This window comes from Dasypus novemcinctus, chromosome 19 (genome assembly GCF_030445035.2).
Source record: "Dasypus novemcinctus isolate mDasNov1 chromosome 19, mDasNov1.1.hap2, whole genome shotgun sequence".
NCBI classification, from domain to species: domain Eukaryota; kingdom Metazoa; phylum Chordata; class Mammalia; order Cingulata; family Dasypodidae; genus Dasypus; species Dasypus novemcinctus.
This window is the reverse complement of record NC_080691.1, coordinates 19,482,166-19,507,468: the sequence shown is the minus strand read 5'-3', so window position 1 is coordinate 19,507,468 and position 25,303 is coordinate 19,482,166. Positions and strand designations below refer to the sequence as shown.

At 52.6% G+C, this 25,303-nt stretch overlaps 1 protein-coding gene across 3 annotated transcripts in view; it reads right to left on the bottom strand.

Annotated features, from left to right (window-relative positions):
* The window catches only part of KDM2B (lysine demethylase 2B), a 142,096-nt gene that overhangs the window by 50,245 nt on the left and 66,548 nt on the right, over positions 1-25,303 (bottom strand). For all 3 annotated transcript variants that reach the window (XM_058281345.2, XM_058281346.2, XM_058281347.1), the window contains 3 exons: positions 23,394-23,520; positions 21,128-21,597; positions 7,165-7,251 (listed from right to left, as the gene is read on the bottom strand). In XM_058281345.2, coding sequence (XP_058137328.1) covers positions 7,165-7,251; positions 21,128-21,597; positions 23,394-23,520 — 684 coding nt within the window. The remainder of the gene's footprint in view (positions 1-7,164; positions 7,252-21,127; positions 21,598-23,393; positions 23,521-25,303) is intronic.

The window sequence follows — 25,303 nt, the reverse complement described above, 5'->3', positions numbered from 1 at the left end:
ACATGCAGCAAATGGACACAGAGGACAACATGGAGGGGGGGGGGGAGAAGGGGAGAGAAATAAATAAAATAAATCTTGAAAGAAAGAAAAGAATACAAGCAGACACTGAAGATCACACAGTGAATGGACACAGAGAGCAGACAACTGGGGGGTGGGGGTGGGAAGGGGATAGAAATTTTTTAAAAATAATACATCTTTAACAAACAAACAAAACAGAAACTGCAGGGTCCCAGGCCCCACCTGGACCTACTCACATCGGTGTGCAGGGTGGGGCCTGGGAAGCTGTACTTTCCACAAGCTCCCCAGCTGAAGGCGACGCGGCCCGCCCGAAGAGCGTCCTGCGGAAGCCCTGGAGAGGCCGGACGGCCTGGCAAGGTGACCCCAGCAGCAGCCCCTCTGGTGGGCGCCTCCTCACCAACTCCACCTCTCCAACTCCATTACGCCGGGGCGGCAGCAGTGGGGAGCGGGGCCTCTGTTACTGAATTCCGTGCCTCCAGCGCGCCAACTGCGGAGGAAGGGGGGCCGCCAGGCAGGGCCGAGGTGCCACTGCCCAGGTGTGCCCGCCCTGCTTCTCCGGGGCTCCTGGGTGGCCTTGCAGCGCCCAGGAACGAGGCTGATCAACAACTACCCGAGACGAGTGTCCCCGTGTCCCCCGTCAGGACACTCGTACACCAACACTACAGCCTCTGAGCAGGACCACACTCGAGAAAAACGGCCAAGAACTGAGACTCGAGTGGCAGCCTGGGGTGGCCGCTGGAGATGACGGACGAGGCAGCAGGCTGCATCCCGCTCTCCAGAGGCAGCCACGGCTCTGACTTCCCTCCTTCCTTGGTTTCCTTCCTTGTCAGTGTCCGGCCCAAGCAGGTCAGCTCACTAACAAGGCCGGGGTCACAGGCCGCGCCTCAAATAAGCTCGGTTCTCTCGGCTCGGCCCTGAGGTCGCTGACGGGGCCCCCCAAATCCTGCCACCTGGTCATGAAAGGAAACGGCCCTGGCCGTCGCTTCACAGATCCCTCACCCCTCGTGCCCACGGCCCGTGGGGGAGGGGTGACCCTGGCGGTTCAGGGCATCTGGGATTTGAAGGACGCCACCTCAGAAGTGACCTCCCAACGCCTAATCGCTTCCAGAAAAGGGCTTTGTGCTCCTGGAGGGAAGGGCGCAGATCAAAGCCTTTCTAGCTAATCATCATTTAGCATTAATTGCTTGCTAAGTAACCCGACCCGAGCCAAATACCGCTGCCCCCCCTCAGCTGCCCCCCCTGGCACCGAGAGCCCCAAGGAGCGCCCTTGATCTTTCAACCCCGCCGGCATTAAATTGAGGGGAAGGCAGCTGCAGACCTGGGAATCGAAGGACCCGGTGGCCCAGGCAGTGGCTCGTCGAGTTACCTCTTCCTTTCCTGTTAACTTTTTAACCTCACCAGCCAGGAAATGCATAAAGCAGCAGGGCACTCCCTCCCCCTCCTCGCGGCCACGTTCCACTGCCTGTGGTGAAAAGGGGCTGGCTCTGACAGGCTGTGTGACCCCAGGCAGCCCAGCGTGCCTCTCTGAGCCCCCAGTGCCCTTAGCTGGACCACAGACATAAGAATATCCACCTCCTAGCCCGCTTGAAAGGACTAAATAAGACGATGCCTCTACACACTGGCACGGGGACCAAGGACCCCTAGGAGGGTCGGCCGCCCCGGCAGGAGCTAATTTCCAGAGCTCGATGGGGAGTGCACGGCATTCACTCCTTTTCTTCTTTATACCTTTCTGTGGCTCTGAAATAACTTATAGTAAAGCTTGAACATTTAGAACACATAAATTGAATTAGAAAGAACAAGACTGTGCCAGGATGGCTAAGGTCAAAGAGACAGACAATAACAAGAGTTGGCGAGGGCGTGGAGAAATCAGAACCCTCACACGCAGCTGGTGGGGATGTAACATGCTGCAGCTGCTGGGGGAGACCGTCTGGTGGTTTCTCAAAAGGTTTAGCGTGGAGTTACTCTATGACACAGCACCTCCACCCCTAGGCACATACCCAAGAGAACCGAAACATAAGCCCACACCAAAACCTTTACATCAACGTTCACAGCAACATCACTCGGCAGGGCCGAAAGTGAAACAGCCCAAATGTCCATCAACAGACCATCAAAAGGCAGAAGAGCCATACCATGGGGTAGTCCTCAGCTAAAAATAAGGAATGCTGCAACACTGATGAGCCCTGACAACATGATGCTAAGTTAAAGAAGCCAGTCACAAAGGACCACATATTATGCAATTCCATTTACAAGAAATATCCAGAATAGGGAAATCTATAGAGACAGAAAGTAGACTGGGGTTGCCAGGGGCTGGGGGGTTGCCAGGGGCTGGGGGCGGGGCAGGGGGGGAGTAGAGGGGCTGCTAAGGGGCACAGCGTTTCCTTGGGGGTACAAAAATATTCTATGAGATTGTGGTGATGGTTATACAACTCTGTGGGTTTAATAAATAAACAATCCTGTACCCTTCAAATGGGTGAACTGTATCGGATATGAATTATGTTTTAACATAAACCATTAAAAAAAAAAAAGGCTGGCACCCAGCGAGTCTGCGCTGACGCTTCTTCCTTCTCCCTCTCCACCACTCTTTCCCAACCAGCCCCGGGCTCTGATTTCTCCCACCAGGGTACTGATATGCAGGCATGCTCATCGTGTGCCCAAATCAGATTCTACACGCCCATCTTCCACAGCAATCTTCAAGTCTTTCACACAAAGCCATGTTCTTGTCTCCAGGCCTTTGGAGGAAAGGGGGGGGGGGCCGGTTAAAAAAAAAAAAAGGCTTTTAGCCCCTCAAGGGTCTCAGGCAGGGGAAGGGGGATCCATTCGTCCACCGCTGTGAAGCCCTGGGGAGACCGTGATTTGGCTCCCTCCACTAACTGTGAGATCAGGTGGATGGTGGTGTGTTTTTTTAAAAGCCCATGTCCTGTCAACCCTAATAACCCCCCTGGAGCATCGCTCAGCCAGGACTGAAGCGGGCAGTGAGGCAAGGCCTCATTGTACCGCTCACGGGAAGAGGCGCCGCGGGACCCGAGGGCTGTTTCGGGGTGCTGTATCTGCAAATACAGTTTGTGGTCGATAAGCAGCACTTGCATTTATTGCAGATGCGGGGGTAAGACAACTTTAAAGCCCCACACTTTCCTACAGATTAGGGACCTAAGAAAGAAGTTATGGTGTGGCAAAGCCTTGTTTGGTCCTCTTGTCACCTGTATTGCCACAAAGCTCCAGAGAGAATTCAGCACCCACAAGTAATGGGTACCCACAAATCCACACTTAGGAAAGTACGCTAAGTAGCTAATCAGACAAAAGCGAAAAGAATATTCCACAGCAATGCTGTCCAGTAGAAATAAATGCAAGTCACATATATAATTTTAAATTTCTTCTAACAACATTAAAAAAAAAGGTAAAAAGGAACAGGTGAAATCAATTTTATTTAGCCAGTGTATCCAAAATATCAATTCAACTAGCGCTGCCAGATTTAGCAAATAAATATACCAGATGCCCTATTGAAAATTTTTTTTTTCTTTTTTTGAGGTACAGGGGCCGGGGACTGAACCCAGGACCTTGTATGTGGGAAGTCAGCACTCAACCCCTGAGCCACGTCGCCTCCCTGAGTTTTGTTTGAGTGTTTGTTTGTTTGTTTGCTTGTTATTTGTTTTTGTTTTTCTTTAGGAGGCACCGGAAACTGAACCCAGGACCTCCCATGTGGGAAGCAGGAACTCAATCACTTGAAACACATTCGCTCCCCTGCCATATTAAATTTTAATTCCAGATAAACAATGAATTAAGTATGTCCCAGCAAAATACATGGGGCAGGCTTATACTTAAAAAAAAAAAAAAAAAAAGTTGCTTGACAGGGTAGCCCGATTTTGTTATTTGGCAACCCCAATTTTAACATATAATCAATATGGAATTTTGTTAATGAGGTATTTTACATTCTTCTCACACTAAGTCTGTAAATCTGGTGTGTATTTTACACCTACGGCTCATCTCAGTTTGGACCATTTTGGATAGCACAGATCTAGAATGTTCCTATGGAACTTTTTCTGTAATTGCAAAAAAGAAACAAAGGAATTAGGAAAATGACCATTCACAGGGGCCTGCTGAAGTTAAAACTAACATTTAGAGAGAGTTAATCATGGGCAAGCCCTTGTCCTAAGGTCTTTGTTTGCATTATCTAATTTAGTCCTCACAATAATCATTTCAAGTAGGTACTAGGTAGAGCATTATCCCTTTTTATAAATGAGCAAGGTAAGTTCCAGAAGTGTAGATAATGTACTCAAGAAAGTGGTGGGGCGGATGTCGACAGACAACAGACAGCCACACGGACGTACACACACACAGCCTGCTCTAGCAAGGCCTTTGGAGAGCCGCTCACCGGAACGTCACTGGTTCACTCTGGTGGACTCTGAGTGGGCACTGGTTACGTTTGGTCTCTCTGTCAAACAGACCATCTTTGAGTTCCACCGCTGCCATTTACTAACCAAGGGCCCTAAACAGGCCTCAGTTTCCCTGTCTGTAGAAAATGGGCGACATAACTATCCACATCAACAAGGCAAGGGGCACAGAGGAGTAGCCAACTGCAACTGGCTCCTAATAAGGTCTCAATAAGGCAACAATTGGGCACCAAGGTGGAAGGGAAAATGGACGTTAAATGTGTGGAACCAAAGTAAATGGGGGGTAAGAGAGGAGTTTCTTGAGAGTACACAAGGATGGATATAAAACATGTAATATTACACCATAACATATAGGAGATGACAGACTGATAATGTAAACCATAATGTAAAACATAGGATAACTAAAAATGTAAAGAACTGTGTATCCTAAAGTATGCACCATAATGTAAACACAGATGTCACCTTGTTAGAAAGCTAATGTCTCAGACTCTGTACATCACTTTAAGTAAATATGATATGAATAGGGCGTAAGAGTATCACTGTGGAAGGGAAAAGGTCTTCTGGTGGATGTGTGGGAGTGCTGTATATTATATATATACATTGCTGTGGTCTAGGACTCCTGTGAAGAAAAGCTGAATAATTAGGGGGGGGGGGGGGGAAATAGGATGTGGAATTTTTTCAAGTCAACATTCTTTATCTAAGTTCTTTATCTAACTTTATCCAAGTTCTTTATCTATCCTTTAAACTCATCGCTATATGCCATTCCCTAGTAAGGGACCATGACATTATATTGGGCTTCAAATTTCGGGGAGTTCTGGATCACAGAGTGTTTCAACAATGGCAATGGAGGGATACTGGTATGGGATACCAATGACAGGTGATATATGACTGACAGGGAGCGGTACAGAACATATGTCCAGGGTGCATGGTAATGTTTGGATATACTCATAGTGGCAACAATTAAAAACCACAGTAGGGGGGGGTACTGGGTTCCTGGCCAGTGGTGCTCTGTCGTGGTCCCTAGGGGAGCAGCGACAGTCTCCCAGGTACAGTGGTGGGGACCGGGAGGGAGTGAGGGTTCAACAGTGAGCCCCTGATACTAATGACTATGCTTGTGAGCTGATAAACCCAAAATAATAACAAGGCCTAGAGCAACTTTGTGCCTGGGAATTTCCTTCTGTCAGCCTTCATGTTACTCAAATGTGGCCAGTCTCGAAGCCAAACTCAGCATGTAAATGCAATGCCTTCCCCCCAGCGTGGGACATGACACCCAGGGATGAGCCTCCCTGGCAACGAGGGACCACTATCAACTACCAACTGATGATGCAACTGGAAAATGACCTTATACGGAAGGTTCAATGCGGATCAGCAGAATATACATGTCTACATAAAATACCATGACTTTAAAATGCTGTTTGACCTAAAGTAAGGGGGAAATGGAAAGGAGAAATGAGTTTATATGGCTACGAGTTTCTAAAAAAGAGTCTGGAGGCTGGCAGAAGGTTTGCCCTCATGCACAACTGAGCAGAGTCAGAGAGACAGATAAAGCAGATACAACCCCCAGATATTGGTTCCTTTGAGGGCTAAAGAGACCCATGGGAGTTATGGTCATGGCCGATGGGGTTAACTACCAGGGCAGATGGCCCCTCTTTGGAAATGGTGTTTATGTGTGATGAATCTGGACTCAGATGGGATCTCCCTTCATAAGACTTTCATGCTAATGTGTTGGAGGTGCAGTTAATGTTGGGGTTTAAGATATATTTAGGGGATTTGAATCTTTGGACTGACAATGTGATAGCCAGATCCTGAGCCTCAACAGACTCCAGCACCTACAATCTGATTTATTGGACTTACCACACTCAGCTAAGATGGAGGTGAAGAAGGACAACCACCACACCATGGAGCCTAGAGTGATTACAACTGAAAATGGGAGGATTGCATCCAGCATCCAGGTGGAATCTGAGCCTCCTCTTGACATAAAGGTGCAATGGACACAACCAATCCAGTGTCCACATAGAAGAGGTGGCATTGGATTGGGAAAAGTGGACATAATGGACAAAGGGTATGGGGAAAGGCAGGAAGAGATGAGAGGTGGAGGCGTCTTCGGGACATGGAGCTGCCCTGGATGGTGCTTCAGAGGTAATCACCGGACATTGTAAATCCTCACAGGGCCTACATGATGGAATAGAGGAGAGTATGGGCCATGATGTGAACCAATGTATATGAGGTGCAGAGGTGCCCAAAGATGTACTTACCAAATCCAATGGATGTGTCATGATGATGGGAACGAGTGTTGTTGGGGGGGGGGGAGAGGGGGGGTGGGGGGGTGGGGTTGAATGGGACCTCACATATATATTTTTAATGTAATATTATTACAAAGTCAATAAAAAATAAAAAAATTAAAAAAAAAAAAAAAATTAAGGCAACAATTATTCCTACTAGATTCGATGCCCTTTCCTCTAATTTTTTTCTGGTGAGCATCAATGGTTTTTACCAAGATTTAAAAAGTTATTTTCAAGAGAAGGCAAGCAGCCCTTGCAGCAGCTGGAGGAATGAGAAGGTTAAGAAAGAAGGACTGAGGAAAAGAGGAAGGAGAAATCCACACAAGGACAAGAAAAGGCGAGGCGCGACTTTCCCACCATTTTCGGAAGGACCACCAGAGGGCACTGCAGACAGTTTCCACACTAGGTCAACACTCCCTTCCAAAATCAACGGGCAGCCGCCGGGCGCTTATCCTCCAAGAGCACCACCGCCTTACCTTGGGAGTCTTCTTCGGCCAAGTGACCACGGGGACCCCGGTGATGGCGAGACTGGGGTCATCGTCCGCGTGCTCCTTCAGGACGTTCTGTGGCCAAACAGAGGGAACGTATTAGCTCAGGGCACGGAGAGCCTGGGGAGGGGGCATCTGAGGGGGCCAGAGGCGAGGCCTAACCCAGCAGGACCCCGAGAGCGTTCCACAGTCAACGCCTGCCCCCCAACCCCACCCAAACACTCGGTTCAAATCACCTCACCAGGGTTCATCCACCCCCCAAACCCCCCCACCCTGGGGTCCGCCAAACACGCAACATGCCCCTCTCCCGAGTCACTGAAAGTGCCTTCAACACCAGGCGACTTAAAGATTCATCTGTTTCGAACCAACCATTCATTCATTCATTCATTCATGGGATTTAATCAGCAAAGGCTTCCTGGGTCCCTAATCTGTGCCGTGGCTGTGAACAAAGTACCATCCCCGTGTCTGCAGGAGTGCACATCTGGGGGGAGGCAAAACTCAGGCAAGCTCTACGAAGTTCTCCATCTTGCCTTGGGAAACCAGGGAAGGACTCTGAGCTAAGCCTTGCAGAATGAGCAGGTGCCTGCTTGGTGAGGAAGTGGAGGGCCAGGCTGGCAGGAGCCGAAAGTAGCTGGAGAGAATCAGATTTGGCCCAACGGATAGGGCGTCTGCCTACCACATGGGAGGTCCAGGGTTCAAACCCCGGGCCTCTCTGACCCGTGTGCAGCCGGCCCATGCGCAGTGCTGATGCGCGCAAGGAGTGCCTTGCCACGCAGGGGTGTCCCCGCGTAGGGGAGTCCCACGCATAAGAAGTGCTCCCTGTAAGGAGAGCCGCCCAGCGCAAAAAAAGTTCAGCCTGCCCAGGAATGGTGCCGCACACACGGAGAGCTGACGCAGCAAGATGACACAACAAAAAGAAATACAGATTCCTGTGCTGCTGATAAGAATCCAAGCAGACAAAGAAGAACACGCAGCCAACGGACACAGAAAACAGACAACTGCGGGGGGGGGGGGGGGCCGGGAAAGGGAGAGAAAAAAATATCTTAAAAAAAAAAAGAGAAAAAGAAGTAGCCGGAGCGGAAAGCTGGGAGGATGAACATGGCAGTGAGGCTTCTGCCCCTCACCCCGGGGTTGGGAGGTCTGCAGCATGGCCTGGCAACCTGCCCGCTCGATGACGAGCAGCACTGCTGCCCGAGCCTTTGCTCAGCACACTCGACACACGGCTCAAACCGCTTTACGCGTGTCTTCTCATTTGCTGCTCGTAACACCCCATGAAGTAGGCATGTTACCAACTCCATCTTACGTATGAGGAAACTGAGTCAAAGTGTGGAGTTTGGTCACTTGCCCAAAGGCAACAGCACACACGTGGTGACCGGGGTTTGAACGGGGACGGTGGCCTCCGGAGAGGACGCCCCTGCCACTACCTCCTGAGCATCAAGATCTCTGCTGTCCACAGGCCTGTTCGTGAAAATTACCAAACTGGTTTTAACTTCTGAAAGTCACCCCGTTTTGTGTTCTAAGTCACCAAACCACCAGGGGTAGAAAACAGAAGGCAGTTAAGAGTGACTGGATTCTGGAATCATCCAAACATATACCCTGGGGAAAGTGGTGCTGTCACGCTTTGGCGACATGATCCTCTCAAAGGGCTAATTTACTGTGGAAAACCATAGGAACTTGCTTTGCAGCTTGGTAAACTAACTGCAGATTGTCCACTTTCCTATAAAACATGATTAAAATATACAGGACCCCACGCTTGTACAAAAAACAAACACACATCTCCCTGTGACTCCCACGCATGTGTCACCTTATCACACGACACCAAGCGCTTGCCTGTTCTTGGGCACACAATCTCACTTCACTCTTACCGAGTACGCAGGGAGGGCAGGCAGGCAGCGCTGGAGGCACAGCTAAGGTACACACATCAACTAGGTACTCGCAGAAACAAAAACAAACACACCCAGCTGACACCTGCACAACGCGAGATCTGACCTTGGGCCAACTCCCTGATGCTTCTCGGGGCCAGCAGCTCGCCACATTTATTCTAATCTGGGTGTGGAAAGAGCTGCAATTTTTTCTTGGTAACATGGGCCCTAAACACAGGTAGACACGTGATCTGTTTGACCAAGGATGGAGCTGTCTTGCCAAACTGCTGGCAGAGAAATGGGCCGTGGCGGGCGCGTGCCAGGCGGGGGCACATCGTGGGCTCCCCTTATGAATGAGCTTCAGGCTCTGCAAGGGGAATGCGGACTAGAGGCGCTTCCAGACGTCTGCGGGGCTGACTTTAGACCCTCATGCATGTGTGGGAAGCCACCTCACCGAAATAGCCCTAATCAAGCTCGTGAGGCTCCAAGGACTTTGAGACACTGCCCCAGCCTGGAGAGGGCAGAGCTTGTGACTCCAGATCTGTTACCACCCTTCCTGTCCCACACACTAGGACTCGGGCTGTAGCCACAGTATGCCATAAAAGCCCACGTAGGGACACAGGCCTGTCACCAGCCCCTTCTGAATCTTGGCTGTTAATTTTGGGATTGCACAGAACATCCTTTCAGAGATATCCAAGAAGCCAGGAAGGGCAGAAGAGCTCAGATGATAAACGTCAGCTGAAGATTATTTTACCTCACGTGCCCTAACCCGCCACTTCTAACTGACTCAGTTGACTATCCTGCTCTTCCGAGCACCGTCAGGAAGGCTGCCTTTTCCAGCGTGTCTGCTACCACACACCAAGCCCTCTCCTGGCAGGAGGCAGCAAGTGGCACTAGTGCAGGGCTGCGGCTGTTCGCCGTGCAGCCTGCTGCCCGGGCGCAGACCTGCTCTACCAGGCACCACTTCCTCAAATCCCACAGTCAATGCCAACCATTTCTAAATGCCACTTCCCAAGGGTCTCACTGCTCCATCCCCAGCGCCTCATATAGCACCTGACCTTCAGGAGGCGTCCAGGACATAGCCAGGAAAAAGAAACACAACAAGTAGCAATTGAGGGACATTCTACAAAATCTGCAGTATCCTCCAAACTGTCCACGTTGTCAGAAACCAAGTCTGGGAACTGTCACAGCCAAGCGGGGCCTCGGGAGAAATGACTAAATGAAATGTGGGCCCCTGAGGCAGAAGAAAGGACATCAGGGAAAAACTAAGGAAATGGGAATAAACTACAGACTTCAGTTAATAATCTAGCAGTATGGCTTCATCAGTCAAAAACATGTCATACTCATGTAAGATGTTAAGAGGGGAAACTGGGGGGTGGGGGCGCGGGTTTCCATGGGAACTCCCTTATCTATCTACTCGATTCTTCTGTAAATTTAAAACTATTCTAAAAAATATACATCAATTAATAAAAACAATTTTTAAAATGCCAGTAAGTATATTTATCAGCATTTTAGAAATTGTTTTTATTAATTGACATTACAAGCAAGGAAGACAGGAGTCTTAGGCTGCTGATTTTCCTCGCTTGCATGCAGTGTATTTTAAAGGAAAACGTAACAGGAAGGAGCCGAGAACGGACACGATTCGACTCAGGGGTAGGTTTTCCTGGGGGGGGGGGTCACCCAAGGCTGTGGGGGGCAGTGGGAGCAGTCAGTCCCCGCGAGGAGGGGCATGCCGTCACTGACGTGGTTTAGAATCGCCAGTTCATAATGACGATAAAAAGCAGACTGGCTTTCACTGGGTTTTCTTTTTTAATTATTGTTTTACACCCACTATATATATATATTTTTTTAAATTTCTCTTCCCTCACCCCCCCACCCGTGTCTGTTCTCTGGGTCCATTCGCTGTGTGTTCTTCTGTGTCCGTTTGCATTCTTTGTCCGCGGCACGGGGAATCTGTGTCTCTTTTTCTTTTTCTTTTCTTTTTTTTTTTTAAAGATTTATTTATTTATTTAATTTCCTCCCCTCCCCTGGTTGTCTGTTCTTGGTGTCTATTTGCTGCGTCTTGTTTCTTTGTCCGCTTCTGTTGTCGTCAGCGGCACGGGAAGTGTGGGCGGCGCCATTCCTGGGCAGGCTGCTCTTTCTTTTCACGCTGGGCGGCTTTCCTCACGGGCGCACTCCTTGCGCGTGGGGGCTCCCCCACGCGGGGGACACCCTTGCGTGGCACGGCACTCCTTGCGCGCATCAGCACTGTGCATGGCCAGCTCCACACGGGTCAAGGAGGCCCGGGGCTTGAACCGCGGACCTCCCATATGGTAGACGGACGCCCTAACCACTGGGCCAAAGTCCGTTTCCCTGTGTCTCTTTTTCTGCGTCAGCTCTCCGTGTGTGCAGCGCCACTCCTGGGCAGGCTGCGCTTTTTTCTCCACGTGGGGTGCACTCCTTGCACATAGGGCTCCCCTATGCGGGGACACCCCTGCGTGGCAGGGCACTCCTTGCGCGCATCAGCACGGCACATGGGCCAGCTCCACACGGGTCAGGAGGCCCGGGGTTTTAACCCTGGACCTCCCATGTGGTAGACGGACGCCCTAACCACTGGGCCAAGTCCGCTTCCCTATACCCACCATAGACCATGTCCCACCCCAGGCACAGCACTGCCGCTGCCCCCTTCCCCTCGGTACAGTACGCACCCGGGGGGTTGAACTGGGCGGTGAGGAATGAGTCAGGAGGGCAGGGACCACGTGCTCTGTTGAGCGAATGCGTGAGAGTACCTTGTACTGAGTTACTCCATGCCAAGCATGATAATGAAGATTGCACATCGCTCCCTCATCAAACTGCCTCGACTACCCCGACGGGCTTCATCATTTCTGCGGCACGGGGGTGGCAAGAGGCTTGGGCAGGTGACGAACTCCAGGCCACACAGCAGATGTGGAGACTGGGCTGAACCCGTCCAATTCCAGAGCTTGTGCTCTTTAAGCACGACCTCATTGGGCCTCTCTTGGAAAAGAGGAGGAGCAGGGCAAAACATCCCTCCTTAAGCAAAGGATTCAGAGGTTCTAGAAGGTACAGCGTGGGGACCTAACCCCTCACTAGTTAAACCTTTTCTGTTATGCTTGGGGGAAAAAAAACAGTTGTAAGTCAGAAGGCCTGGGTTCAAGTTCTATGGCTGCAGACTGTGGGACCCCGATTCTGCCCACCTGCAGGTGAGAACAATTGCGCCCATCCACGTCCTCTGTGGAGCTGGATGAGCCCTGACTCCAGTTCTCACTAGCACGTACAGCCTGCGTGCACTGGCCGTAGACCAAGCCTGTCTGTGGAGTAGGGCTGATTCTCCCCATTTCAAAAGCAGAGACTGAAACTCAGGGGTGAAGTGACCCGCCCGAGGTCACACAGCTGGAAGGTGGTGGAACCTGCTGTTCACACACCCGGCTCCAAAGCCTGGGGTGTGAGCACTGGGCAACGCAGCCTCAGGAAACCATCCCAACCCCCTCTGGCCTGAATGGACACTCCGTTCTTGAAAATCTGAAAGAACTGATTTGGCCACCAGCTTCTTAGACAGCCTCTCTCAAAGTTTCCCCCAATCACAGAGGAGGTGCTTATTTGGAAGTGGGCCCCCACAAGCACGATATTTCTTTGACATTTCATGTTTTCTCTTAATAATCCATGTGAATTTCACACCCTCCTCCATGATATATCAGTTTTTGTTTTAACCAAAGAATAAGGTTTTCAAAAAAAGTTTTTTAAGGAACATTAAAAAAAGTTTTCGAGGAAGATCCTCTGCACTAGCCAAAGCCTTTCAATTCCCCCTGACACAGTCACGTATCTATATAGGGCTAAGGAAGGGGCCCTTCACTTCCACAGGACTTTCTATCCTGATCTATCTCAATCCCAGTCTCTAGGCTGGGGACAACAAACTCAAATGCATCCAGGGCCCAGACAGGTAAAGAGAAAGAGACAAAGGAAGGAGAACGCTAGGGAGTGGTGAGGTCTGTGGCAAACTGGAGACCACACGCCCTATTTAAAGAGGGCAGCTGCTACTCAATGCCAACCTACTGACCACCTATGGGAATATAGTCCAGCCAGATGTCTGATTTTCAGAAGAACACAAAGAGCCCCATTTTTATGTGAAATCTCTTTCCACTTTAAATTTTAGTGACAGATAGGAAAGGTGTTTGCTTTTGTAAAAACACATGAGCCAAACACATCTGTGGGCAGGTTCGGCCTAGGGGCCATCAATCTGCAAATGCTGCATTGCATGACTAGAAACACTGCCCACCTGCCTTCAGGTCCTCTGAGTCTCCTTTTGAATTGTCTCGATATTGCCCGTTCAGTCCAATTCAGAGCTGCAGTCGGTAACTCACAGGCATCTGGGGTGAGGCCTCTGTTGTGGACTCCTGGTCTCACGCTATAGCTGGCATCATTGTAAGTTTTATTAAGCAGAGCAACCTCCTAAAGTGCCCGAGACTGAGCATCTCACAGCACCCTCCCCCAGGAAGCCAAGACACCCCCCACTGTGGCCACCAGGGGGCGCCCTGGGCGCTTTCCCGCAGGGAAGTGTTTTCATTTGTGCCTGCCAGGCTGAGAGAAGAGGCGAGGAGTCTAATTGGAGATTTTTCTCTCTGAGAAATAGACTGTGCTGGAGGGAGTCTGTCGCCGTGTCCCTCCGTTCTGCCTGAATTTAGACACTCCCGGGGGTCTCAGGAGCACAGAGACAGGGAAGCCTGGATACCTGCACCCATTCAGCCCCCACAGGGTTACGCCCGCCAAGCCATTTGCAGACTGAAAGCCCAGGGCAGGCTTTCTAAAGGAGAAAAATCCAGGCTCTTCTGGACGCTGTCCGAGTCCTTCTGGAAACTGCCTCCTTTTCGACCTAACAAGATAACCACAGACAATGGACGTGCCAGTTCTCTGTTCCCCTTTATGCCAACTTTCCTCAAAGAGCTTAATTAGTCAACAATGGATTCAGGCCCGTGCTCCCCAGGGTGGGGCGTTAATAATTAGAAACTCCATCTATGCTGCGACTAAAAATATCTCCACTGTGATAATAAGGCAGAGCCAGGCATGAGCAAAGAACTGCCAGCCGCAGGCCCAGAAAAGGGAAAGTGCGGTGTCAGGAGGGCGGCTCCCAGGGCTGCTCTGGGGAGCCCAGCAGCCTCAGGGGTCCCCCCGCTGGCACAGGTAAGGATCCCCCAACCGGGTGAAGAAGTACCTTGTGGGTTGAACCCCCCAAAAAGACACGGTCAAGTCCTAACCGCTGCTTCAGGGAACGGGGCCTTATTTGGAAATAGCGTCTATGAAGGTGTGATTAGTTAATAGTTAAGGAGGGACCCCACTGGAGTAGGGTGGGTCCTAATCCACTAGCACTGGCGTCCTGAAAAGGAGAGGGAGATTTGGACACAGGGACAAAGAGATCCCAGAGAAAAGAGGGTCACGTGCGGACGGAGGCAGATCCGCCGGCTGCAGACACCGGCCATGGAATGCCCTGGAATGCCAACAAACCACCTGAGGCTGAGGATTCTCCCCTAGAGTTTCCCAGGCAGTGTGGCCCTGCCCACACCTAAATTTCAGACTTCTAGCCCCCAGGACTCAAGTACATTTCTGTTGTTTTAAGCCATCCAGTTTGTACGGTATTTGGTGCCAGTAGCCCAAGGAAACTAAGAGGATAATAATGACACTATCAGCTCTAGTTTACTGGGCATTTATAGGTTATCACCTGGTTGAATCCCCACCACCTGACACCAGAACCTTTGGTCTTATAAGAGAACACCTGAAAACACTGGATCCTCACAACCCTTCCAGCCCCGTGGCCCCAGGCATTATCTTACCAATCAGGCCTGCACTCCACCTGTCAAAGGGGTCTCTGACAAAGGCCTTCTATGGTGGTGAAGTTCATGTGTCCATGTGCCAAGGTTATGGCATCAGCTGCTTGGGCCAACACGGGTCCAGTTGTAGCTATGGAGGCACTTCCTAGATGGGACTGGCATTCACCATCAGTTGACCTGAAGATGAGCGACTGTGGTTGCCAGAAGAAGAAATTCTGCCTCAAGACCACACACTCTGCTCCTCTGAGTTTCTAGCCTACTGGCCTCCCCTAGGGATTTTAGATTCAAGACTCTACCATCAACTCACTGGAATTGCCTGCCTCCCATCCTGTCCTACAAACTTAAATTTGCCAGTCCCTGCAATCGCACGAACCAATTCCCTAAATTAAACCTCTTCATATAGAAACACACACACCCTGTTGCTTCTGTTTCTCTGGAGAACCCCAATACACACGCTCCAACCTCCAAGCTCAGTGGACTTGGGGCCCTGGGCCCAGCTTCTCCACCACCTTGCCATCACCCAGTTATTTGGAAATCATTTATGATGGGTTTCAAGATGAGACCTGCCCCCAGAAAGCCACACACCCTGCTGGTCTCCCCTCGGGAGCCACAGCCTCAGTCTGAGCTCTGGTTGATGTACAGATCCAAGGGGCAAGTGCTCAAGGAGGCTCCCATCTTCCTGTGAATTACTTGGTGATGAGTGGCTGCAATCTAAGAGGGGAGAGGGTAAAGATACTGATGGGTAACCCAAGAGAGGGTTGAGGGGAACCTGAGAGGAAGGGAAGGAGGAAAAGGAAGGGAGCTGCAGGGGAAGGGCAGGGAGCTGGCATAAATCCTGTCACCTAAGAGGAGCTAACTTTTCTCCTGGAGCTTATGCTGTATTATGTTACTCAAATTAATTCACAATAGAGGTCCCTGTTATTATCCCATTTCAGTGAGAGCACTGAAGCTACAGGAGGCTAAGCGCTTCATTTGGTCAAGGACCACAGAGCCTAGACCTGGAAGGACGAGGACATCTAGTCCAACATGCCTGTTTAACCTAGAGGTGAAAAGAGAGGTGGAGTGTCTTGGTCAAGGCCACACAGCAAGTAGCTCAGAGAAGAAGCCAAACTGGAAGGTCTCTTGGTCCTGTTCTCCCACAAGCCAAGATTCCTGCACCTCCACCAGAACAAGTCTTTAAAAAGGGGGTAAATGCACCTCGATGCCAAATTCCAAAAGGTTTATGCAAAAATGAGGGAGTTGGATTTCTCAATTACACTTTTACAGGATTATAGAATCTCCTTTCACAAACCAAATTAAATGAAATACTCATTTCCATTTGAATTGAAAGGGAAGTTTTCAGGGTCCAAACACACTCCTCTGATTTGTTCTCATCCAGGTGACAAAAAAGGACAAACTCAACTTTGAGAAGTCCTGCCCACTAAAAAGAGTAAGATAGACTGATGGGGGGGGGAGACTTATGGGTAATGACGTAAAAAGGAAGTTTTAAGGGAGAGAAGCGAGTTGCCATAGAGTATATGACCTAGTTTTCTTTTTATTATGTGTAGTTGTTTGTGTATATAGGAGGGAAGCTCCAGGAGAAAATCACTAAATGGTTACCACTGGTTACCTCAGGGCTTAAGAACTGAGGGGGAGGTTTGCTATTCTGCAGTCTAAAATGTGGAAATTTTTTATAGTGATTGTCTAACATCATTACATTTAAAATTTTTATAATATTTTAAAAAGTAAATGTCAGGATGTAAAAGACCTTACAATGAAACATCCAGAAGAGAGAAATCCGTGGAGACAGACAGTGATCTGGTGGTTCCCAAGGGCTGGGGGAGGAGGGAATGGAAGGGACTGCTTGATGGGCACGAGGTTTCCACTGGGAGATGGGAAGGTTCTGGAACTAGAGAGTGGTGAATGTACTACATGCCACTCAATGATATACTTCTTAAAAATTTTATGTTGTGTGTATTTTACCACAATTTTAAAAGTGCATTACTATCTCTTACAACTGTGTAAGAAACAACAATTATCTCAAAATAAAAAGTAGAAAAAAAAAAAAAAAGAATTTCATATAAAAGCCAAAACCCAGCCGTCTGGGGACAGAGCTGTGTTGGGGACCATCTCCCATCTCCGGAGCTCTGGCCACCGCGAGCAGCAGCCTTTGAGGTCCCACAGAATAGGAGAGAAAGAAAGGTGACTTTTTGAGGTACCACAGATTGAACCCGGGATCTCATACATGCACAGCAGGCGCTCAACCAAGGGGCTACATCCGCTTCCAAGAACTTCTTTTGTGTTTTTGCAAAACAAGGCCAAAGAGCTTAAGTGGTAAATCATTAAGGCAGGAAGCACAACTGGCCGGAAGGGAGAATTACTACAGAGCAGTGGAGGGTACAGGTACTAAGCGATCCTCTAGTTCTCAGCCAAAGCCAAAGAAACCTGAGAAGAGGAAACGGAGCGCCGAGAAATGAAGGGAACACAGCTGCCCATTCTCTGTGACAACACTCCTACACCCTCGAGGTCAGTCTTGGGATCGAAACCTCTTCTTGGTCTCCAGGCCTGGGCGGGGCTGATGGCCAGGTCAGAGATCCAGGAACTCCCCTGCTCCAGAAGAGAACAGCTGGACCCACTTCCTCCACACAGACACCTGTCCACACAGCATTTAGAGGCACTAGCAGCAACTCCTATTTTCCTAGGGATCTCAAGACCTGTCCACTTATTTACAAGGCCTTCGGTCTGAAAAGAGCCTCCTAGGACCAGGCTCAAATATGCAAAGATCTAGTCAGATAGGCAGGGGTAATCAATAAGTGAAGGGCCAGCCTGACCTTAAATGGTAAGTGACACTCAAGGAGGCATTAGAGAGTGGTGGGGACTGAGGCATATGGAAAGCAGGGGCCCATCTAAAGGCAGCAGCTGCTACTCACCTCCTCACACCATTTATTGCCAGCCAGGGCCACAGGCCCAGGGTGGCCAGGATATTTGGCATGGCCCTCCTGAATTTTTAATGTTGACAACTAATTACGAAAACATGCTTAATACTAGGCAGGCCAAGTACAGGGATTGACAATTGGCCTCTTCTGTTCCAGGAGCAAATCTGTTCCTTGTTCTGAATAGAGAGCCAAGCAATCACCTCACTACCTTCTCCCTGGATCTGGGATGGCCTCTGAGAGGAGGAAATGCTTTCCCTACAGCCGCCCAACAGAGCAGAGGGGTGCCTCTGCGGTGTGGAGTGGGCCAGGGACCCCTGCTGGCCTGAATACGTGGCCTTGGGCAAATTACTCGGCCCCTCAGTTCCTCAACTGTCTCATCTGTAAAATGGGGACCATGGAAGCACTACGGAAGGCTGCTGGGAGGTTCAAATGAGTTTATATGTGGAAGACCCCCATACAGCGATGGAGATGTGGCAGCACACCCTACCAGGCTGGCAGGGGAGGGCCACCTGGGCCCTTGCAATCTGTCTAAGCCCTTCGCCCTGGCCTCCTCCACAGCCAGAGGCCCAGCAGGCACGCATAGCTGAGGGATGGTTGGGGGCTGGGTCCCAGCCCTAAAAAGAAATCTGATCAGCCAGGAGCACTGCACGAACAGATCCGAGACACGAAGGTGCTCTGAAAGCAGGGGCTCCTAACCTTTTTTGTCCCATGAACCCCTCTGCCAGTCAGATGAAACCACGGGCCCCTTACTAGGTCCACACTGTACTGTGTATTATTTAGTAAATATATCCCACCTGCACCAACACAGCCCCACAAGAATGTTTTTTTTTCAAATTTCAAGCTCATGGACCCCTTGTTAAGCCCTGTTTTAAACGGGGGGGGGGGGGGGGGAAGGTTTTCCAAAAGCAGAGAACAGCATTTCCTCACCAGACAAATGTGTTCTTAACATCTTAACAGTATCTGAGATCCTGAAACTATTACTAAGTTTATTATTGATGGAAATAACTGTTTTCCGGGAAGCGGACTTACTCCAGTGGTTAGGGCGTCCGTCTACCACATGGGAGGTCCGCGGTTCAAACCCTGGTGCTCCTTGACCCATGTGGAGCTGGCCCACGTGCAGTGCTGATGCACGCAAGGAGTGCCCTGCCATGCGGGGGTGTCCCCCACATAGGGGAGCCCCACGCACAAGGAGTGCACCCCATAAGGAGAGCCGCCCAGAGCAAAAGAAAGTGCAGCCTGCCTAAGAATGGCGCCGCACACATGGAGAGCTGACACAACTAGATGACACAACAAAAAGAAACACGGATTCTCGTGCCGCTAACAACAACAGAAGCAGACAAAAAAAAGAACATGCAGCAAATGGACACAGAGAACAGACAACTGGGGCGGGGGAGGGGGGAAAGGGAGAGAAATAAATAAAAAATAAATCTTTAAAAAAATAAAGTAACTGTTTTCCACCTTATACTATCTCAGAAGAGAAGGAGCCCCATGGCTTCCTTTTAGGGAACCCAACATACAAAACCCTGTCCCACAGGCTTAGGGATCCACAAACAAGCCAAGTCCAGGGTCCAAGAGCCCCGACACTGCAGCCAAAATCTAAACATATTTTGGGGGTAGGGAGAGCCAGTTATTTTTCATAAGACCTTCAGAAGGGATCAGCAATCTCCAAAAGAACCAAGCATCAATGAAACAGACCCTTTAACAAGTACAGATTTTTTTTTTCCGGTACCGGGGCTGGGGATTGTGTGAGGAGCTGGTGCTCAGCCACTAAGCCACATCAGCTCCCCTGAGCTGGTTTTCTCGTTGGCTTTGCTTGTTGTCTGTTTTAGTCTTTTAGGAGGCAGCAGGGACTGACCCCGGGACTTTCCATGGGGGAACAGGTACTCGGCCACTTGGACCACCTCTGTCCCTAGGAGAGATTTCTTTATAAGGATATTCACCACTTTCAATTTCACAGCACTTGGCGGGAACACACCTGCCCATCCAGCGAGGCACACCTGGATAGATGATGGGGGGCACTGTCTCCCTCTGCCGGCTTCCGATGCGGGCGCTAGGTGCCACCCTTGACTCCAAACGCTCAAACCCCCGGGTCACTGAAACCCTCAAGGGCAGGTTTTTCTCAGGATCCATATCCTAGGGCCTGACACAGGTTCCTAAAGGAACAAACGAACTAACAGTTTCTGGGTTGCGTTTGCAACCATCAAAGAAGCTTCATTAACTTCAGTTTCCAACCGCAGCCGGCAGCTGGCCTCACCCGGGGCCTCAGACATTGGAGAAGGGAGCCCAAGCGCCTCCGAGGCCACACACCAAAGAGCCGCACCAAGGTCGAGACAAGAAGCAGTGCCTGGGAGCAGTGCGCACGCAGGAGCGCTGCAGTCACACCTGCATCCTCCTCTGTGACCCACCTGCTGTGGGACCTCCAGCATGTCCCTGAACCTCTCTGAGCCTACTTCCTCATCCGAGGCAGAAGTAACAGTACTCCCCACTTACCCAGCACTGGCGCCTGGCAGGTAACAAGATTTCAGCAAGTGTTACGATTATGATTACCACAGGATAAGGCTTGCCAACGATTTCCCGCTGCTTACTTAAACGCACTGTATATTCACACATGCCACTCCCTCTGCCTGGAATAGCCTCCGCCATCTGGAGAACTCGTATGCAACCATGAAGCCCCATTCAAATTCCCCCTGCAAAACTGTCCAAGAACGCTGGTCTCTGGTGTGGCAATCGGTGTCCCCTCACCCCATGCTCATGCCCTGGGTACATGTGGAATGCTCGGTGGCACTGAAGGCCCTGTCTTGGGATTTCTCCACCTGTCGACCTCCCCGTTAGACTGAGCCACCTGAGGGCAGTGAGGGTGCCCTCCTCCTTCTGCCTGCAACACCCAGCACAGCAGGTGCCCGGTGAGTCCTTGCTTGATGCCCGACCCCAGGCAGCCCGGCAGTGCCCACACGTAGCTGGCCGCCCAGAGGCCCACCCGGGGAAACAGCAGCTCCCACGAAGCAGGGGCAGGCTCCAGGGGCAGCCGGCCCAGAGCGGCAAGTCCTGCTGACCAGGAAGGAGGGGTGGGGCTCCCACACCCAACCGCTGGACCGCCAGCACCGCCCCAGGCCTCAGGCGAGTGCCGCGAAAGAACACGTCCACCGCAGAGAGAGGGTCCACCAAGAGACCCCTCCGCGGCTCCTACCGGCGGCCTTCGCGCGGACACCTGGACGGGGCTGCTGGGACCAGGGGCCCCAGAGGGGCCTTCTCAGTGCTCGGCAGACCCCGGGCACCGCGCCCCTGGCCGCGCCGAGCCGAGCTGCCTCGGCGACCTGCCCACCACGCCCCCTGCCCGCCAACCCCGGGGGCCCACCTTCACGCCCTCCAGGAGCGCCTGGGGGTCCTCGATGCCCTCAGGGACGCACTTCTTGTTCTCGGGGAGGGACTCGAGCTTCTCCACCAGGGCTTTCAGGCCCTTCAGCTCGAACTCGGTGAGGTGGGTCCACTTGGCCGACACCTCGGTCGCTGGCGAGCCGGTGGGCGTCTTGGGGTAGTCCCCGGGCGTGGCTGTGGACTTCACGCTCTCCTCGGACTCGTTGGACAGCGTCCTCTTGAGGAACCGCAGGGCGGGCGCCTTGGGCTTCTTCCCGGGGCCCTCGGGGTCCTCGGAGGGGGTGCTGCCGGGCGCGGCGGGGCCGTCGGCGGGCGGCTGGGGCGCCTTCTCGCCCCCCTCCTCCTTCTCCTCCTCCTCCTCCTCCTGGGGGTGCTGCTCGCAGGACTCCTCGTCCATCTCCAGCCAGGAATCAGACGAGAGGCCGTCTACGCTGGGCTTGCCTGGGGCATCTGCGGGGTGGGAGGGGGTCACGAGAAAGCCCGAGGCAGCTCTGGACGCCCACCCTCCAGAGCTCGAGCGCCTACACAGTCAGAGGGGCCTAAGCCCCCCCGCCCCAGGGGACAGCTCGGGGACAGACAGGTGTGCGTTCAAATCCCAGCTCTGCGTCTTCCCAGCTGTGTGTGCCAGCAGCTTGCGCCCCACCTCCGAACACACCTGCCTTTTACTTTTAAACGTATACAGAGAAGGCGAGAAAAAATATATAATCAGGCATGTTCTCCACCACAAAAACAACTGCGCAAAAATAGTATTGTAACAGAGCAAAGAATACTTCCTCAGCGGGAAGGCTGAGAGAATTAAACAGAGCCTCACCCAGCAGGGTTCCCGGCACACTACAAGAATTCAACAAACGAGGGTCTCCCTAAAGCCGCCCCTTCTCTTTGGCAAATGGGTTAGAAGAGTCCGGGGAAAACTTCTTTTAAAGTTTTAAAGTTTTAAAGTAAAAATTTCTTTTAAAGAAAAAGGTGGACACTGCTCCACCAAACGCTGCCTCAGGATTTTCTCTCAGGCCCACAAATGGAACAGGACGTGTCCTTAGAATTCCCTAAATAGCCTCCGTTTTCTGGCCCTGGGGGCTGCCACCAAGGCAGAAGCCCCTTCAGTCCCCCAAGCCTCTCTGTTCCCACAGGGCCTCGAGGTTCCTGCAATCGGGGCGGGTACGGGCGGTTTCATAATAACTCGCCGTCTCTCCTACTAGGCTGGGACCCGCAGAAGCAGGTTTTAGGGTTTCGGTATTTTTCAGCACCTGGACCCTCCACCATCTGACAGGAACCAGAGCCACAACAGGCACCCATCCCCCCACTAAGGGAACCGTCCCCGTCCCCGAGGCGAACAACCCTGCCGAAGGGAGGCCCTGCCCAAGGGAGGTCCCGTCCCCCACCCTGCCCGAATGCCTAAAATGGCTGAGGATGGGGGTCAGGGAAGGGGGAGGCGGCAGCTCACGGTGAGGACAAACCATCTACTACTCCTCACGCCTGCACAGGACGGCCTGCAGAGCCACCTCGCCCGCCTGGTCCACGAGGAGCACGGGCAGTGAGCAAGGCACCCGGGAAGCCCTGAGCTGCTCTGGGCAGAGCAGGCCCGAGGAAGCGCGTTCTCCCTCCACTGCTCAATCCCTCCATCATTCTCCCTCCATCTCTTCCTCCGGGTGGAGGCCTTTCTCAGCCGCCAGATGCCACTTCAGGGCTGCCGTGGGCCAGTGAAGACTCAAGGGCAGGGTTGGGGGCGCGATGTCCCTGTAAGCACAGGCAGTAGCAGGGCCCGCAGCTGCTGCTCCAGGCACTCTCGGCCCTGCCCCTGTAGCAGCCACTGCTCTCCCGGGCTCTGGGCACCCCTCCCACTGGCTTCGGGATGGCCGGGTTTCTGGGGGACTGGCTGCATCTCCCCAGCCTGCTCCTATAGAAACAAAAGCCCCTCCAGGGCAGGGGTAGGGGTGGGAGGCTAGAAGCCACAGAGGAACAAAAGGCTCTGGGACTCCGCGCCCCAAGGGCCTCCCGTTTCAGCCGCTGCTCCAGCAGGGACCAGGTCCCCTCCTCCGCACTCGCAGAGCCACGACCAGACCTGGACACCACCCACGTGGCCCCTGCAGACGGAGCCCTCCGCATTCCAAGCGGGAGCCTGACAAGGGCTCCGGGATTCTGCCCGACGCCCTGGTTCAAAATGACCCCCCCAACCCAGGGCCCTGGTGAAAAACCATGTCTGCCCGAGTGGAAAGGCCGAGACCGCCGGCCGCCCGCGGCCCACTCACCAACGAGCATCGATTCTCTCTGGTATTCCTGCGTGAGGTGGGACCTCTGGGTCACACAGTACACGTATCGCTCCAGGACATACCAGCACATCTCATAGTAGAAGGGGTAGCGGAATTTGGGCTGCACCTGCAACCAAAGAGCCAGGTGGGGCGGAGGTCAGTTTCCACGGGGAGAAGGGGCAGGGTGGAGGGAGAGAAGGGTCTGGGGAGGGAGGCTCACGGGGGCGTCATTTTCATCAACTTAGCAAGAGCACAAATGATGGGGAGCAGCTGGGGGGGTGCTGGAAGGAAGGGGGGAGGGAGGCGCTGGAAGGGGCCAGAGGCCAGGAACATGCACGGAGGAGGAGGGCTGAGTGCGAGCGCACTGCCAAGGTCACAGACGTGCGCACCCCGGGAAGTGGGATGCAGGAACAGAGCTCCCCTCTGACTACGGGCAGAGCCGAGGGGTACCTGCGGCCGGGTGCCACCCGCCCTTTCTAGCTGCAGCCAACATGGGCTCCTCGCATTTCTAGGAGATGCTTGCACAGACTCTGGTCTCCCTCCCTCCCCAGTAGAAACCAACCTCCAGACTTGACCCATTTGCCATCAGGCCACCAAGCAAGCCCCTGCACCCTAGGAGGCGGACCCATGAGGACCGGAAGCAGGCCCCCCACCTCTGCAGGGGTGGGGCCGCAGGGCTCCACCTCTTGCTCCCCCCACACACACCCACCTGGCACTCCCCTGCCTTGATTTCCACAAAGGGCTCCCAGGGCTCTAGTAGGGGTCATCCTAACGTCAGGGGCTGTGCGCCCGCCCCGGGGCCGGATGGAGAGAGCCTGGTGGAGACAGGCTGGTGCCTGAGGGCTGTGAAAGGGTCTAGGCCCCAGGGAGAGCCTCCTCTGGGGCAGGACAATTAACGGATGAGATGGCGGCAAAGGATGGGAAGGAAGCAACATCACGGATGGCACTGGCAAGGATGAGGTCTCCAGAAACTGCATCCTGAGCGGGCAAGGGAAGGAGGATGTGGCGGAAGGGGGTCCCCGTCTCCCACCGCTGGGCCCTCTTCTCCGGAGGCTGCACATCCACGTTCAAACCTTGCCTGCCTTTCCCACCCTCTTGCCAAGAGCACGTCTGCCTGGAGGGGCCCCTGCAGATGCCAGAGGCCCACCCTTGTCTCCCCTATTCTCCAGGAACTCGGAGCTACAGGTCAGCCAGAATGCTGTCCCACCCCAGCCGCCTTGGCCCTCTGCTGGTCCAGGAAAGGAGTCAGGGAGCAGATAACATTCTACCTCTGGGGACAAGCAGACCTGGGTCCTCAGTCCGCCCTGGAACACAGTATCGAGGTGCCCACCTAGAAAAGGCCCCACTCCGGCCTCGCTGAGCGTGTCCGGCTCTCAGCTCCTCACCCGCGCCAGGCCCCGTGGCCTCAGCTTTCAGCCAAGAGGCCCCTTCCCACTTGGTGGGGTTCACTCCTGCACCTGCCCCAGGGCCCATCGGAGGCCCTGCCTCTGGAGGACGGTGTGCTTTGGAATGAGATCATGGCCATCGCATGCTTTTGAGCTTCTTGGGAGAGGCATGACATCGGGACCACTATCTAGCACTTTCCTGGACTCCAGCTACTCTCCTGAGAACCCCAGTTTTATTGCTGGAAGAGGATAAATCTTTTCTCTCAAAGTCACTGGATCAGTGTCCTCCGGAGACGCTCCAGAGCGTCAGGCAACCCGTGACCTCCAGGGAAGCGGGATCGGGGGTCTTGGCTCCACCCCATTCCAGAGGAAGGGCCAAAGGATTTTGCAACAAAATTGCCAGCACCTCTAAAGCAGGCAGGGGAGACAGGCAGGCCCAGCCCACCCACAGACCCTCACTCACTTCTCTAGACTCTAGACTGGTAAAACTCGAAAGTTCGTTTTAACATTTCGAATGTCTGGAAA